Raw genomic sequence first — 16,300 nt, forward strand, 5'->3', positions numbered from 1 at the left:
GAGGAACAGAAAGGAGGCTCTGTGGGCAAAAATGAGATTCCCAGATGGTATGTTGTCTCCTGGGTGCCAAGGACAGGGACATCTTGGATCAACTCCTCAGTATTCTCAAGTGGGAGAGTGAACAGCCAGAGGTCATGGTCCATGTAGTTACCAATGACATGGGTAGAACGAGTGATGAGGTTCTGCATAGGGAGTTCAGGGAGTTGGGTGCTAAATTAAAGGACAGGAACTCCAGGGTTGTGATCTCTGGATTGCTACCTGTCCCACATGCTAGTGAGACCCGAAATAGGAAGATCATAACAGTTTAATATGTGGCTAAGCAGTTGGTGTAGGATGGTGGGCAAGAGATTTTTATATGGTTGGGCTCTCTTACAGTGAAGGTGGGACAGGTACAGAAGAGACAGTTTGCACCTACACTGGAGGGGCGCTAAAATCCCAGCGGGAAGGTTTGTTAATGCTGCGCGGGGAAGCGGGTGGTAGTGTTAAACTAGAGTTACAGGGGGATGGGAACCAGAACAGATAGCGGGGAGGCTGTTAATACCTCAATCAAAGTCTGGAATCAAAATGTTGAGCATGGTGTGACCACTGTTCTGAGTTGTGTATATTTCAATGCAAGGAGTGTTGTAGGAAAAGCAGATGAGCTCAGGACATGGATCAACATATAGAATTAAGATATTGCAGCCATGAGTGGAACTTGGTTGCAGGAGGGGCAGGACTGGCAGCTCAATATTCTGGGGTTCCGCTGGTTTATATGCGATAGAGCAGGAGGGATTAAAGGAGAAGGAGTGGAGTTACTAGTCAGGGAAAAGGTCACAGCACTGTTCAGTCAGGACAGACTGGAGAACTCGTCTAGTGAGGCTTTATGGGTGGAACTGAGGAATAAGGAAGATATGACCATGTTAATAGAGCACCCAACAGTCCTAGGAATTTAGAGGAACAAATTTGTGTGCTCAATATTCATTGTTTATTTATTATTATTATTATTATTTATTTTTGTCTTTGCACAGTTTATTGTCGTTTGCACACTGGTTGAACACCCAAGTTGGTGCGGTCTTTAGTTGATTTTATTATGGTTATTACTCTATTATGGATTTATTGAGTATGCCCTCAAGAAACTGAATCTCAGGGTTGTATATGGTAACAAATGTGTACTTTGTTAATAAATTTACTTTGAACTTTGAAATTTGAAATAATTAAGTAATGAATATCGAGAATGTGAGATGAAGAGTCCTTGAAAGTGAGCTCATAGGTTGTGGGAACAGTTCAATGATGGAGAAGGTGAAGTTGAGTGAAGTTATTAGATTAGATTAGATTAGATTCAACTTTATTGTCATTGTGCCGAGTACAGATACAAAGCCAATGAAATGCAGTTAGCGTCTGACCAGAAATGCAAAGAATAGCGTTATTTACAAAATAACTGCGAATAAAAAGTAAGTGCTACAGCACACAAATATAAAAGTACTGAGACAGTACAATATGGGTGCAATACTGCTTAGCACTGTGATGAGAGGTTCAGCAGGGTCACAGCCTCAGGGAAGAAGCTCTTCCTGTGCCTGCTGGTACGGGAGCGGAGGCTCCTGTAGCACCTAATGGATGGGAGGAGAGTAAAAAGTCCATGGTTAGGGTGAGATGCATCCCTGATAATGCTTTTCACCCTGCCCAGGCAGCGTTTATGGTAGATGTTCTCAATGGTGGGCAATTGGGTGCCGATAATCCGCTGGGCAGTTTTCACCACACGCTGGGGTGCTTTGCGGTCTGATACGGGACAATTGCCATACCACACTGAGATGCAGTTAGTGAGTATGCTCTCAATAGTACAGCTGTAAAAGTCCGTCAGTATCCTGGGACAGAGGTGGGCTTTCTTCATGCTCCGCAGGAAATAAAGGTGCTGTTGTGCCTTTTTGATCAGGATGGAGGAGTTCAGGGACCAGGTGAGATCCTCGGAAATGTGGACACCAAGGAATTTGAAGCTTGATACACACTCCACTACAGTTCCACTACTATCCCCTTTGGTTCAAGAGCCTGGTAGTTGAGGGATAATAACTGTTCCTGAACCTGGTGGTATGAGTTCTGAGGCTCCTGTACCTTCTTCCTGATGGCAGCAGCAAGAAGAGAACATAGTTGGGGTGGTGGTAGTCTCTGTGATGGATGCTGCTTTATTGTGACAGTGCTCTGTGTAGATATGCTCAATGGTGGGGAGGGCTTTACCTGTGATGGACTGGGCTATATCCCCTACTTTTTGTGGGATTTTCCATTCAAGGGCATTGGTGTTTCCATACCAGGCTGTGATACAGCCAGTCAATATACTCTCCATCACTCATGTATAGAAGTTTGTCAAAGTTTTAGATGTCATACGAACCTTTGCATCTTTGAAGTATACCACCCTCGCACTTTTCCATCCATTCAAATAATTCAGTGAAAAGCCTGTACATGTTACCAATGGGCAAATGACCTTGGAGCCTGTGTGCACACAGGACATTTTGACTAATACCTGCCACAGCTCAGTACTCGGCTTGCTGCAAGGCACGCTACTTAATGAAGGAAACGGTGAGTTGAGAAATGGCTTTGGTCATTGCTGACTGCCTGAGGCCACAGAAACGTTGAAGGTGAGGCCTTCAGTTATTTGGTCGATACCAGAAATAAACAGCCAGAGCCAGAGACTGCTGCACCCAGCTGACCTTGTAACTCGGACAAATGAGCCGGCAAGTTGGTGGAAGTGCTTGCACTTTCTTACTGTGCATCAGTGAAAGGTCAGCTTGGCCTTCCCCGTCATCAGTTACTTCTTGTGACATTAAACATAGAACAGTACAGCAAGGGAACATGTCCTTTGGCCCACAATGTCTGCGCCGAACACGGTGCCAGATTTATAACTCTTCTGCCTGCGCATGGTCTATACCTCTCTATTACCTGCGTACCCATGAGGCCATCTAACAGACTCTTAAATACCACTGCTTCCAGCATCAGCCCCGGCAGCCCATACCAGACACCCACCACTCTCTGTGTATTAACTTACTCGGCATATCTCCTTTCTCATCTTAAGTGCATGCTCTCTAGTAGTAGAAATTTTGACCCCAGGGAAAAAGACTCTTACTGCTAACCCTATCTATACCTCTCATAATTTTGTAATCCTCTATCACGCCTGCCCTCAGCCGCCAATGCTCCAGAAAAAAACAACACAAGTTTCTGCAGGATCTGTTCTGGGACCCTGCCCTTTGTGATTTTTTTATAAACGACTTTGATGAGGAAGTGCAAGGGTGACAGGTGACTCGAAGGTTGGTGGCGTTGTGGACAGTGTAGATTACAACGGGGTATTGATAGGATGCAGAGCTGGGCTGAGAAGTGGCAGGTACAGTTCAATGTGAAAACGCGTGAAGGGAGAGTACAGGGTTAATGATAGGATTCTTAACAGTGTGGAGGAACAGAGGGAACTTGGGGTCCACATCCATAGATCCCTCAATGTTACCATGCAAGTTGTTAGGGTGTTTCAGAAGGTGTGTAATGTGTTGGCCTTCATTAGTTGGAGGACTGAGTTCAAGAGCCGCAAGGTATGTTGCAGCTCTCTATAACTGGTTAGACCACACTTAGCGTGTTGTGTTCCATTCTGGTTGCCTCATTATAGAAATGATGTGGAAGCTTTAGAGAGGGTGTAGAGGAGATTTAACAGGATTTTTCCTGGATTGCAGAGTATGTCTTAAGAGGATATGTTGATTGAGCTAGAGCTTTCTCTTTGGAGCAAAGGAGGATGAGAGGTGGAAATCACAAACACAAGAGATTCTGCAGTTGCTGGAAATCCAGAGCAACGCGCACAAAATGTTGAAGGAACCCAGCAGGTCAGGCAGCCTCTATGGAGAGGAATAAAGAGTTTCATCAGGACTGGAAAGGAAGGGGGAAGAAGCCAAAATAAGAAGGTGAGGGGAGGGAAAGAAGTACAATCTAGAAGGGAGAACATGCACATACTGACACACACACACATGCATGCAAGCACACAAACACACATGCACACACACACACTCACTCACAAACACACAGGTGTATGCACACAAACACACACACACAAATACACAGATGCACGCACATGCACGCACACACACAAACACACAGATGCATGCATACACACACACACACACACACACACACTCACTCATACAAATATTTTCACAACAAGATCTTTGAGCCTACTGAGTAGGTTGAGAATTCAAGAGCCTCACTGTGATGACAGTCAGGAAGGTCAGAGTACACTGTGTCTGTCAGTGGGTGTGTGTAAGACCATAAGACGATAAGCTATAGGAGCAGAATTAGGCCATTTGGCTTATTGTGTCTGCTCTACCATTTCATCATGGCTGATCAGCCCCAATCTCCTGCCTTCTCCCTGTATCCCTTCATGTCCTGACCAACCAAGAATCTATCAATCTCTGCCTTAAAAATACATAAAGACTTGGCCTCCACAGCTGCTGTGGCAAAGAATTCCACAGATTCACCACTCTCTGGGAAAAGAAATTCCTTCTCATCTCCATTCTAAATAGATGCCCCTCTATTCTGAGGCTGTGTCCTCTGGTCTTAGACTCTCCCACCATATGAAACATCCTCTCCACATCCACTCTATCAAGGCCTTTCACTATTTGATAGGTTTCAATGAGGTCACTGAATTCTAGTGAATACAGGCCCAGAGCCATCAAACACTCTTCATATGATGAGCCGTTTAATCCTGGAGCCATTTTTGTGAACCTCCTTTGAACCCTCTCCAGTTTCAGCACATCCTTACTAAGATAAGAGGCCCAAAAATGCTCACAACACTCCAAGTGAGGCCTCACCAGTGCTTTATAAAGTCATCCTTGCTTTTAAATTCTAGTCTTCTTGAAATGAATGCTAACATTGCATTTGCCTTCCTCACCAGAGACTCAACCTGCACATTAACCTTTAGGGAATCCTGCACAAGGACTCCCAAGTCCCTTTGCATCTCAGTTTTTTTTTTGTATTTTCTCTCCATTTAGAAAATAGTCAACCCTTTCATTTCTTCTACCAAAGTGCATGACCGTAGACTTCCTGACACTGTATTCTATCTGCCACTTCTTTGCCCATTCTTCTAATCTATCCAAGTCCAGCTGTAGCCTTTCTACTGCCTCAAAACTACCTGTCCCTTCACCAATCTTCATATTGTCTGCAAACTTTGCAACAAAGCCATCAATTCTGTCATCCGAATCATTGACATATAACATAAAAAATATAAGTTCACATGCATGCTGATCCACACTCACGTGTGAGTGCATTGCCTGTACAGAAGCCCCCAGTCTCCAGTAGCCTTGAACTTTCTCCCTCTGTCACATCTGTGTGGAATGATCACTCTATGTTAAACAAATTCACACACCATCTCCTACAGGAGTGGAACCAAGTCCTCCCTCTACCCCTAAGAACAAAACAGGTACATATGTAGATCAGGAGGGAAATAGTTACAGGGAATGGTAGGTGTCTTGGCTTGTATCTACTATGGAATATTGCTATTGGCACCAGTTCATTCACAGATTATTTCATAAAACTTAGTTTAAAGTTGAAGAGATCACTGCCAAAGTACATTGAATGCTTTTGTGATTTGTATCAAAATCAACCAGTGCATTCCAGTCACGTGTGGAAACCTCAGACTAAATAAAGATTAAGTAAGAACAACTGTCTGCACAGAAGTATGGCAAACACACAAATCCAACTTCAACATAACATCCTTTCAAAATAGATAAAACGAGACTGGTTGTTGTCCGGAAATTTTTAGATTTCAAGAGTTTTTGGACCGGGACGCAGACAAACGTGGAGGAAGGGAATCCAAGATTCTCAAGTTCAATTAATCCTGAAATAAAGGCAGAAAATGCTTGGAAGCACTCTGCAGACCAGATAGCATTAGTAGAGAAATAAAGTGAAGCAGGTAGAAATGTCAAACGGTCTTCAACCTGAACTATTAATTATTTTCTCTCTCCATAGATGCTGCCTGACCTACTGAGTGTTTCCAATATTTTCTAGTTTATTTCAGATTCCCAGCACCTGGAATGCCCAAGAAGAGTGTGGTGACTAGTCTAAATGACTATGGCCCAGTGGCACTTTCATCCACAGTGATGAAGTGCTTTGAGAGGCTGGTGTTGAAGCATATCAGCTTCTGCCTGAAGGGTGACTTGGATCCGGTCCAGTTTACCTACCGAAGCAACAGGTCTACAGCAGCTGCTATCTCCTTGGCTCTTCACACAGCCCTGGAACATCTGGACAGCAAAGGTGCATACATCAAGATGCTCTTTATCATTATAGCTCAGCATTTAACACTATCATCTCCTCAAAATTAATCTGTAAACTCCAAGACCTGGACCTTAATACCCTCTTGTGCAACTGGATCCTAGATTTCCTCACTCATAGAACCCAGTCAGTTCAGATTGGCAAAAACATCTCTTCTACAATCTCCATCAGCACAGGAGCACCTCAGGGATGTGTACTTAGCCCCTGCTCTACTCACTTTACACCTATGACTGTGAGGCTAAGTACAGCTCCATTACCATAAACAAGTTTGCTGATGACACCACTGTTGTGGGCTGTATCAATGGGGTTAATGAATTAGCATGCAGGAGGGAAAATGAAAATTTTGCTGAGTGGTTTAATTGTAGACTTCAGGAGAGGGAAACCAGAGGTCCATGAGCCAGTAATCATTGGGGGATCAGAGGTGGAGAGGGCCAGTAACTTTAAATTTCTGGGTGTCACTATCGCAGAGGACCTGTCCTGGACCCATCATACAAGTATTGTTGTGAAGAAAGCACGACAGCACCTCTACTTCCTCAGGGGTCTGCGGAGCTTTGGTATGTCATCAAAAACCTTGGCAGACTCTTATAGATGTGTGGTGGAAAGTGTATAGACTGGCTGCATTATAGCCTGGTATGGGAACGCCAATGCCTTTGAGCGGAAAGTCCTACAAAAGGTAGTGAATTCGGCGCAGTACGTCACGGCTAAAACCCTCCCAACCATTGAGCCTACATGAGTCATTGTCATAGAAAAGCAGCATCCATCATCAAAGATCCTCACCACCCGGGCCATGCTCTTTTCTCGCTGCTGCCATCAGGTAGAAGGTACAAGTGCTTCAGGACTCTCACCACCAGGTTCAAGAACAATTACTACTACCCCTCAACCATCAGGCTCTTGAACGAAAGGGGATAGCTACACTCATTCAAGGACTCTGTTATATTGCTATTTCATGCTCGTTATTTATTGCTGTTTATTTATATCTGCATTTGCACAGTTTGATTAATGAAGAACCTATCAAACTCCGCCTTAAATATACCACATGACTTGCCCTGCACAGCTACCTGTGGCAAAGAATTCCACAGATTCACCTCCCTCCGGCTAAAGAATTTTTTCTTCATCTCTGTTCTAAATGGACATCCCTCAGTTCTGAGGCTGTGCCTTCTGGTCCAAGACTCCCCCACTATAGGAAACATCCTTTCCACATCCACATCCACTAGGCCTTTCAATATTTGACAAGTTTCGATGAGATCCCCTCCCATTCTCCTAAACTCCAGTGAGTACAGGGCCCAGAGTCATCAAATGTTCCTCATACGTTAACCTGGAATCATTCTCATGAACCTCCTCTGGACTCTCTCCAATGCCAGCACATCTTTTCTTAGAAAAGGGGCCCAAAACTGCTCACAATACTTCAAACAGTCCTTCCAGGTGAGGCATCACTTCACCTGTGAGTCGACTGGGGTGATATACTGCGTCTGGTGCTCCCGATGTGGCCTTTTATATATTGGTGAGACCCGACGCAGACTGGGAGACCGCTTTGCTGAACATCTACGCTCTGTCCGCCAGAGAAAGCAGGATCTCCCAGTGGCCACACATTTTAATTCCACGTCCCATTCCCATTCTGACATGTCTATCCACGGCCTCCTCTACTGTAAAGATGAAGCCACACTCAGGTTGGAGGAACAACACCTTATATTCCGTCTGGGTAGCCTCCAACCTGATGGCATGAACATTGACTTCTCTAACTTCCGCTAAGGCCCCACCTCCCGCTCGTACCCCATCTGTTACTCATTTTTATGCACACATTCTTTCTCTCACTCTCCTTTTTCTCCCTCTGTCCCTCTGAATATACGTCTTGCCCATCCTCTGGGTCACCCCCCCCCTTGTCTTTCTTCCCGGACCTCCTGTCCCATGATCCTCTCGTATCCCCTTTTGCCTATCACCTGTCCAGCTCTCGGCTCTATCCCTCCCCCTCCTGTCTTCTCCTATCATTTTGGATCTCCCCCTCCCCCTCCAGCTTTCAAATCCCTTACTCACTCTTCCTTCAGTTAGTCCTGACGAAGGGTCTCGGCCTGAAACGTCGACTGCGCCTCTTCCTATAGATGCTGCTTGGCCTGCTGCGTTCACCAGCAACTTTGATGTATGTTGCTTGAATTTCCAGCATCTGCAGAATTCCTGTTGTTTGCTCACAATACTTCAAGTGTGATCTGACCAATGCCTTATAAAGTCTCAGCATTACATCCTTTCTTTTGTATTCTAGCCCTCTCGAAATGAATGCTAACAACATCTTCCTCACCACTGACTCAACCTGCAAGTTAACCTTTAGGGAAACCTGCACGAGGACTCTCAAGTTCCTTTGTACCCCAGATTTTCTCCCTGTTTAAAAATTAGACCATACCTTTATTCCTTTTGCTTTTCTTTCTGTCGTGCTTGGTGGAACCCCTTCCCATGTTAAGGGCACAAAACACAAGCAGGCATGGCTTTAAGGTGAGAAGAAGCAGAGAATGCTGAAAAAACACTCAGCAAGTCAGGCAACATCTGCAGAAAGGGAAGCAGGGTTAACATTTCAGGTTGAAGATGAAAACACGGGGGGAATGGAGACAGAGTTTCTACTGATGCTGCCTGTCCTGCTGAATGTTTCCTTCATCTTATGCTTTTGTTTCAGATTTCCAGCAGCTGCCAGTTTTTGATTTTCATTTTTGATGCTAAGTTCTAAAAGCCAACTTCATAAAGCAGATCTGTCAAATCACATTGTATAAGGTTATTTTCGGGTGTCGCATGCCGTGTGTGATTGTGAGCTACAGCTGGCATAATGCTGTGCTGATTATTACACCTGATTACGATGGCATGGCAGTGTGAAGCCTAACAGCTTCATGTGATCGACATTAATGCTGTAATGGCTCTTTCTGTGGCATCTTCACATTACGTACAGAGCAGAGAATTTCATTTTAAAGTTGCTGCCTTCAGGACACTATAACTCTATAAAAGCTATAGAGAGCAGCTACCCCCTGAGAATCTTGATGCTTTATAGGTAACACAGTCTTAAGCACCCTGTGCAGATGGCCATGACATAGGGTTCACTACCTGAAAGTAATTCAATCACAAGAATGTACAAGAACACAAGAAAATAAAAGCAGGAGTTGGCCACTTGGCTCCTTGAGCCAGTCCCACCATTCAATATGATCATTTGTACCAGTTCCCCATAGCCGTCAATGTCCCAGTCTCTCAAAATATTATCTACCGCTACTTTAAATATATCTAATAATCTGACCTCCACACTCTGGGGCAGAGAATTCCAGAGATTCATTACCATCTGAGAAAAGGAATTTCTACATACCTCAATTTGAAATGACCACCCCATTATCTTGTACCAACGTTGCTTCTTTCAAGACTCTCCCACTGGTGAAAACAGAAAACTGGTGTATTGGCTTTCATCAATCGTGGAATTAAATTTAGGAGCCCAGGGGTAATGTTGCAGCTATATAGGACCCTGGTCCGACCCCACTTGGAGTACTGTGCTCAGTTCTGGTCACCTCACTACAGGAAGGATGTGGAAGCCATAGAAAGCGTGCAGAGGAGATTTACAAGGATATTGCCTGGATTGGGGAGCATGCGCTATGAGAATAGGTTGAGTGAATTTGGCCTTTTCTCCTTGGAGCGATGGAGGATGAGAGGTGACCTGACAGAGGTGTATAAGATGATGAGAGGCATAGGTTGTGTGGATAGTCAGAGGCTTTTTCCCAGGGCTGAAATGGTTGCCACAAGAGAACACAGGTTTAAGGTGCTGGGGAGTAGGTACAGAGGAGATGTCAGGGGTAAGTTTTTTACACAGAGAGTGGTGAGTGCGTGGAATGGGCTGCTGGCAATGGTGGTGGAGGCGGATACGATAGGGTCTTTTAAGAGACTTTTGGATAGGTACATGGAGCTTAGAAAAATAGAGGGCTATGGGTAAGCCTAGTAATTTCTAAGGTAGGGACATGTTCGGCACAACTTTGTGGGCCAAAGTGCCTGTATTGTGCTGTAGGTTTTCTATGTTTCTACATCCTTACATTTACCCTGTCAAGCCTCCTTAGATTCTTATATGTCTTAATAAGATCACCCTTCTGTCTTCTAAACTCTATGGAATACAGACCCAACCTGTTTAACCTCTCTTGATAGGACAACCCTCTCAGCTTATTGCACAGTGGCCAATGTATTGGATACCTTTCGTACATAATAAAGTAGCCACTGAGTGTATGTTTGTGGTCTTCTGCTGCTGTAGCCCATCCAATTCAAGGTTCAACATGAGCATTCAGAGATGCTCTTCTGCACACCACTATTGAAATGTGTGTTTATTTAGGTCACTGTCTTCTTCCTGTCAGCTTGAACCAGTCTGGCCATTCTCCTCTGACCTCTCTCATTAACAAGGCGTTTTCACCCACAGAACTGCCACTCACTGGATACTATTTGTTTTTCACACCGCTCTTTGTAAACTCTGGAGACTGTTGTGTGTGAAAATCCCCAGAGATCAGCAGTTTCTGAGATACTCAAACCACCCCATCTGGCACCAACATTCATTCCACGGTCAAAGTCATTTAGATCAAATTTCTTCCCCATTCTGATGTTTGATCTGAACAACAACTGAACCTCTTGACCATGTCTGCAAGCTTTTATGGAGTTGATTAGCTGAAAAGATATTTGAACTAATGAGCTGGTGTACAGGTGTACCTAATAAAGTGGCCACTAAGTGTACTGTACCTGCATTTATGATGACCCCATCACAGGAAGGATGTGGAGGCTTTAGGGAAGGTGCAGAAGAGGTTTGCCAGGATGCTGCCTGGGGGAGAAGACATGTGCTATAAGGAGCGGTTAGACAAACTTGAGTTGCTTTCTCTGAAGCATCAAAGGCTGAGGGGAGATCTGATAGAACTTTATAAAATTATGAAAGATATAGATATGGTAGACAGGCAGAATTTTTTCCCTGGGTAGAAATGTCAAGTATTAGAGGACATGCATTTAAGGGTGGGGGGGGGGGAGAGTTCAAAGGAGACATACAGGGCAAGTATTTTTACATATAGTGTGTTCAGTGCCTGGAGAGGTCTGTTGGGGGTAGTAGTGGAGGCAGAAGTGGTCTTTAAGAGGCTTTTAGACACATTAATATGCTGGGAGTGGTGGGATATGGATTGTGGCAAAAGAGATTTAGTTTTACTTAGCATCATGTTCAGCATAGAATCATGGGCCATTATTCCTTGAAAGTGCTATCCAGATAGATAGGCTCATAAAGAAAGCTTTCAGCCTTCATAAATTAAAGTATTGAATACAGGAGATGGGATGTTATGTTGAAGTTGTATAAGACATTGGTGATGCCTAATTTGGAGTATTGTGTGCATTTCTGGTCACCTACTTACAGGACAGATGTAAACAAGGTTGAAAGAGTGTAGAGAAAATTTACAAAGATGTTGCTGGGACTTGAGGACATGAGTTATAGGAAAGGATTGAATAGATTAGGACTTTACTCCCTGGTGTGTAGGAGAAAGAGAGGAGAATTGGTAGAGGTATACAAAATTATGAGGGGTATAGATAGGCTAAATGCCAGCAGGCTTTTTCCACTGAGGTTGGGTGGGACTAGAACTAGAGGTCCTGTTTCTGTGTTATAGTCTTCTATTACTCTATGTTTTGTTGTTTATTCTGGGAATTAGCCCACAAATCTCTATTGGGACTGTCTCCAGTGCTATTATATCCATATAGTAATGTGACCAATCGTCCTTTTAAGAGTATTAAGTAGATTCACAAGAGGAAAGAAAATGGAAGAATTTGGATTTGGGCTGGAGAATGGAACTGATTGGAAGACCACCGCCAAATCCGAGTAGACTTCAGGAAGGACAATTATGGAGAACGTACAGTACACCAGCCCTCACTGACAGGTCAGCAATGAAAAAAGTGAACAACTTTAAGTTTCATCTCAAGTTTTTTCTCCTGGGCCCAAGAAATTGAATTGAATTGAATCAACTTAATTTCTTACATCCTTCACATACGCGAGGAGTAAAGATCTGTACATTACGCCTCGGTCTAAATGTGCAATGTGTAATCATAGTAATTTAGAATAAATAGAATAGTCAATGCAACATAGAAATAAACTCAAATCAGTGTGAGTTAATCAGTCTGATGGCCTGGTGGAGGAAGCTGTCCAGGAGCCTGTTGGTCCTGGCTTTTATGCTGTGGTACAGTTTCCCGGATGGTAGCAGCTGGAACAGTTTGTGGTTGGGGTGACTCGGGTCTCCAGTGATCCTTCGGGCCCTTTTTACACACCTGTCTTTGTAAATGTCCTGAATCATGGGAAGTTCACAACTACAGATGCACTGGGCTGTCCGCACCACTCTCTGCAGAGTCCTGCGATTGAGGGAAGTACAGTTCCCATACCAGGCAGTGATGCAGCCAGTCAGGATGCTCTCAATTGTGCCCCTGTAGAAAGTTCTTAGGATTTGGGGGCCCATACCAAACTTCCTCACCCATCTGAGGTGAACGAGGCGCTGTTGTGCCTTTTTCACCACACAGCCGCTATGTACAGACCGCATAAGATGCTCGGTGATGTGGATGCCGAGGAATTTAAAGCTGTTTACCCTTTCAACCCCAGAGCCATTAATGTCAATAAGAATTTAGCCCGTCTCCGTTCCTCCTGTAGTCCACAACCAGCTCCTTTGTTTTTGCGACATTGAGGGAGAGGTTGTTTTCTTGACACCACTGTGTCAGGGTGATGACTTCTGCCCTGTATGTCACCTCGTTATTGTTTGAGATTAGGCCAATCAATGTGTCGTCGGCAATCACAAAGGAGGTACATGAGGTAAGGTATATCATAATATATACCCAAGCGTCTTTTGTGTACTGTATCTCCAAAGACCGTTGAAAATTCCTGTCGACGTACGGTAGAGAACAATCTGACGGTTTGAACGCAGCCCAGTTTGGAGCTTCCAATGCACAGGATCGCAAGATGCTGTAGAGGGTAGTAGGATCAGCCAGTTCCATCACGGGCACGACCCTCCCCACCATTGACGTCCTCAAGAGGCGGTGCGTCCAGAACACGGCATATCCATCATGAAGGACTCTCTTCACGTTACTCTTATCAGGAAGGAGGGAGAGGAGCCTGAAGATACACACTCAGCATTTCAGGATCAGCTTCTCCCCGCCCCCCCATTAGATTTCTGAACGGAACATGAACCCATGAACACTACCTCGTTATTTCTACACTATTTGTTTATTTTGTAAGTTACAGTAATTTTGCATCTTTTGCACTCTACTGCTGCTGCAAAACAACAACTTTCATGGCAAGTCAGTGATAGTAAACCCGATTCTGATGCGGGGTGGCTTATTTTTGTGTTGTAAAGGGGCGATGATTACGAGTTCACCATACTTAGAGGAAGTCTTCTCCTCCTCCTTATCGTGTTAGAAATTATTCAAAAGAAAAGTTTTATATTTCTAATGTGATAGTTTTTAAATCCTGCTTTGTGTGTGCAGCAACGTTAATTTAAAATCAATGTCTAGGAGGGGAAATGGGATGGGAGGAACACCATCTCGAGAATCCTAAGAGACAGAAAATTCATAAATAACAGGAATTCTGCAGATGCTGGAAATTCAAGCAACACACATCAAAGTTGCTGGTGAACGCAGCAGGTCAGGCAGCATCTCTAGGAAGAGGTACAGTCGACGTTTCAGGCCGAGACCCTTCGTCAGGACTAACTGAAGGAAGAGTTAGTAAGAGATTTGAAAGTGGGAGGGGGAGGGGGAGATCCAAAATGATAGGAGAAGACAGGAGGGGGAGGGATGGAGCCAAGAGCTGGACAGGTGATTGGCAAAAGGGATACGAGACAGAAAATTCAACTCTCATCTGATAAACCTGTTTATGAACCCAGAATGAAACAGTGTAACCATTACCAATGCCCCTGCCATCCGTATGTTAACTTCATGACACTTTCACTCCTTCAGTAATGAGCGGTGATCTATAAAGGTCAGTGCCAGTGCAGGGAAATCGACATTGCTTTCAGGTCCAACTTTATTAAAAACGATATCAGAGTTTCACTGAGAGGCAGACACGCAGAGAAAGATAATTCACGTCATTATTGCTAATAATTATTCAAATCAATACACCAAATATCTCAAAATTGATTGATCAATTTATTGTTAATGTTTTCAACACAATATACGGGGGAAACAGTACTATGTTGATGATTTTTAGAAATCAATAATAAAGCCCCATACATATTAATAAACACACAATAATACAATAATCGTCACCTAATAAAGGCTGTGCGGATTAAATATAAACGCCCGCATGTCAGTCTATTCAGTTATACAGTTCTCCTCTCCAACACCTTCTACCGTGCGGCTGCCCAATTTATTTTAAGCAGACTAACAAAAGTCCTAAAGGACATCAGGTATTTGCCCAGCAATGGCAACGGCAGTTTTCCCACCCTCGACGCCTTCTTTTCCCGCCTGCAGAGGCCTTTAGAAAAGTTCTCTCCCCGAGAAGGAAAATTGAAACTTTCGAGAGCTTTACTCAGGATGGAGTGTCCGCAAACCACATTACATACACACTTTGATCCTTCTCGAGATTCAAGCTACATATGAAATGTAACATCAGCTCCTGCCCGCTCTTGCCTGGGCTTTCTCGGTTTGGGAGAAGGGCGCGGACCCAGGTCGGGGTGTGGTGGTCGGAATATGGGACCTCCCTAATGGAAATGAGGTAGAGAGTGGAATGCGGAGGGGGTTGGAAAGGGGCATCTGCAGGACTTTGGCATTAAATGGACAGTACTTTCAAAGAGCTAGCAGGGATGCTTGAGCCAGACAGGTCATTATACAACGAGGACGCAACATTCTAACTTTGGGGTATGATTGACAACTCAAACCCGGGAGAAAGCTTTCAAAGCAGCTAAGTGTACACCATCGCAAGAATCATCTCAACATCGGTTTTAACACGAAGTGTTTAAGTTCAGAACTCAGTACTGAAACAGGCACGCTAATGTTACATTTTGATCCAACAGGACGAACCGAGAACTCCTCGTAATCATTTCCCCATTCTTTTTTTTAATTTTCTAAGCCAAGGGAGGTGGGGGGCACGACACGGTGAAACGGTATTCCGATATCCGCCCAACAGACATTACACTGCAGTACATTGTCCGTATCTTCCCCACACCCCAAATGCACACCGCGAGCAAACTTCTTATAACTCAGCCGCGCTCTTACAAAACTATTTTCTTTCAGAGAATTTAAACACTCTGCAGGGCGAATTGATAGTCCTCTTTAGAGTCCAGAGTTCATTGACCTCTTCGCAAGGATCATTTCCCACCACCTCCTGGTCTTGTCCTTTGCTCCGAACTTTAGAAAGAGCCGATGATTATAGCCTCCACCTCTTTCGACGGTCTCCGCTCCTTCACCAGGAGGTTAATCATACTCTCCGACTTGATGAGCAGGTTGCAGCCCAGGAAGAAAATACCGAAGATGACAGTGAGGGAGAGGACGCAGAGGACAGCGATCTGGACCACTTTCATGATGTAGAGGCTGCGCTCGTCCCGAGCGGCTGCCCCGACCGCGGCATCGCTTACAACCCGGGTGTAATTACAGCAGGCGAGGACCGCCCGAGCAGCGGCAGCCTTCGTCGGATAGAAATCAGTACTCGGCCAAATAGAATTCATTCTTCGCAGACGCCGAACCGCTGAGGAGGCGTTATTAACTCTGCGTTACTTCGCAAACCTCGCCAGTGAAGACAGAAAATCGACACGCGTGTTTGCCCGGACTGAGCCAACCAATGAATCTTCGCACCTCGCCGGCTTCACCCAATGAACCTCAGCACAGTGTCAGCTTCACTGACTTGCGAGGGATTTTAATACCAGTTTGGGTTAAACCATTTGTTTAAAGGCCAGGGGTTCAATCCAACTGTACTGACAGAATGGCAGGCGCAATTACTGGTCGTCTGTATTCTTTCTTTTTATATTCAGGTTGCTAGGATTAAATAGTTTTAACTTTATGTCTCACCACTCCATGTACCACGTGATACCTACTTTCC

General features: G+C 44.5%; 1 protein-coding gene across 1 annotated transcript; it reads right to left on the reverse strand.

Moving 5' to 3' along the window:
• Positions 1-14,376: 14,376 nt before the first annotated feature.
• Positions 14,377-16,103, reverse strand: LOC134340134 (protein reprimo A-like). The gene has a single exon (XM_063037024.1). The coding sequence runs from the start codon at positions 15,927-15,929 to the stop codon at positions 15,615-15,617; it is 315 nt and encodes a 104-aa protein (XP_062893094.1). The 5' UTR covers positions 15,930-16,103; the 3' UTR covers positions 14,377-15,614.
• Between the last annotated feature and the right edge of the window lie 197 nt (positions 16,104-16,300).

This window comes from Mobula hypostoma, chromosome X1 (genome assembly GCF_963921235.1).
Source record: "Mobula hypostoma chromosome X1, sMobHyp1.1, whole genome shotgun sequence".
Taxonomy (NCBI): domain Eukaryota; kingdom Metazoa; phylum Chordata; class Chondrichthyes; order Myliobatiformes; family Myliobatidae; genus Mobula; species Mobula hypostoma.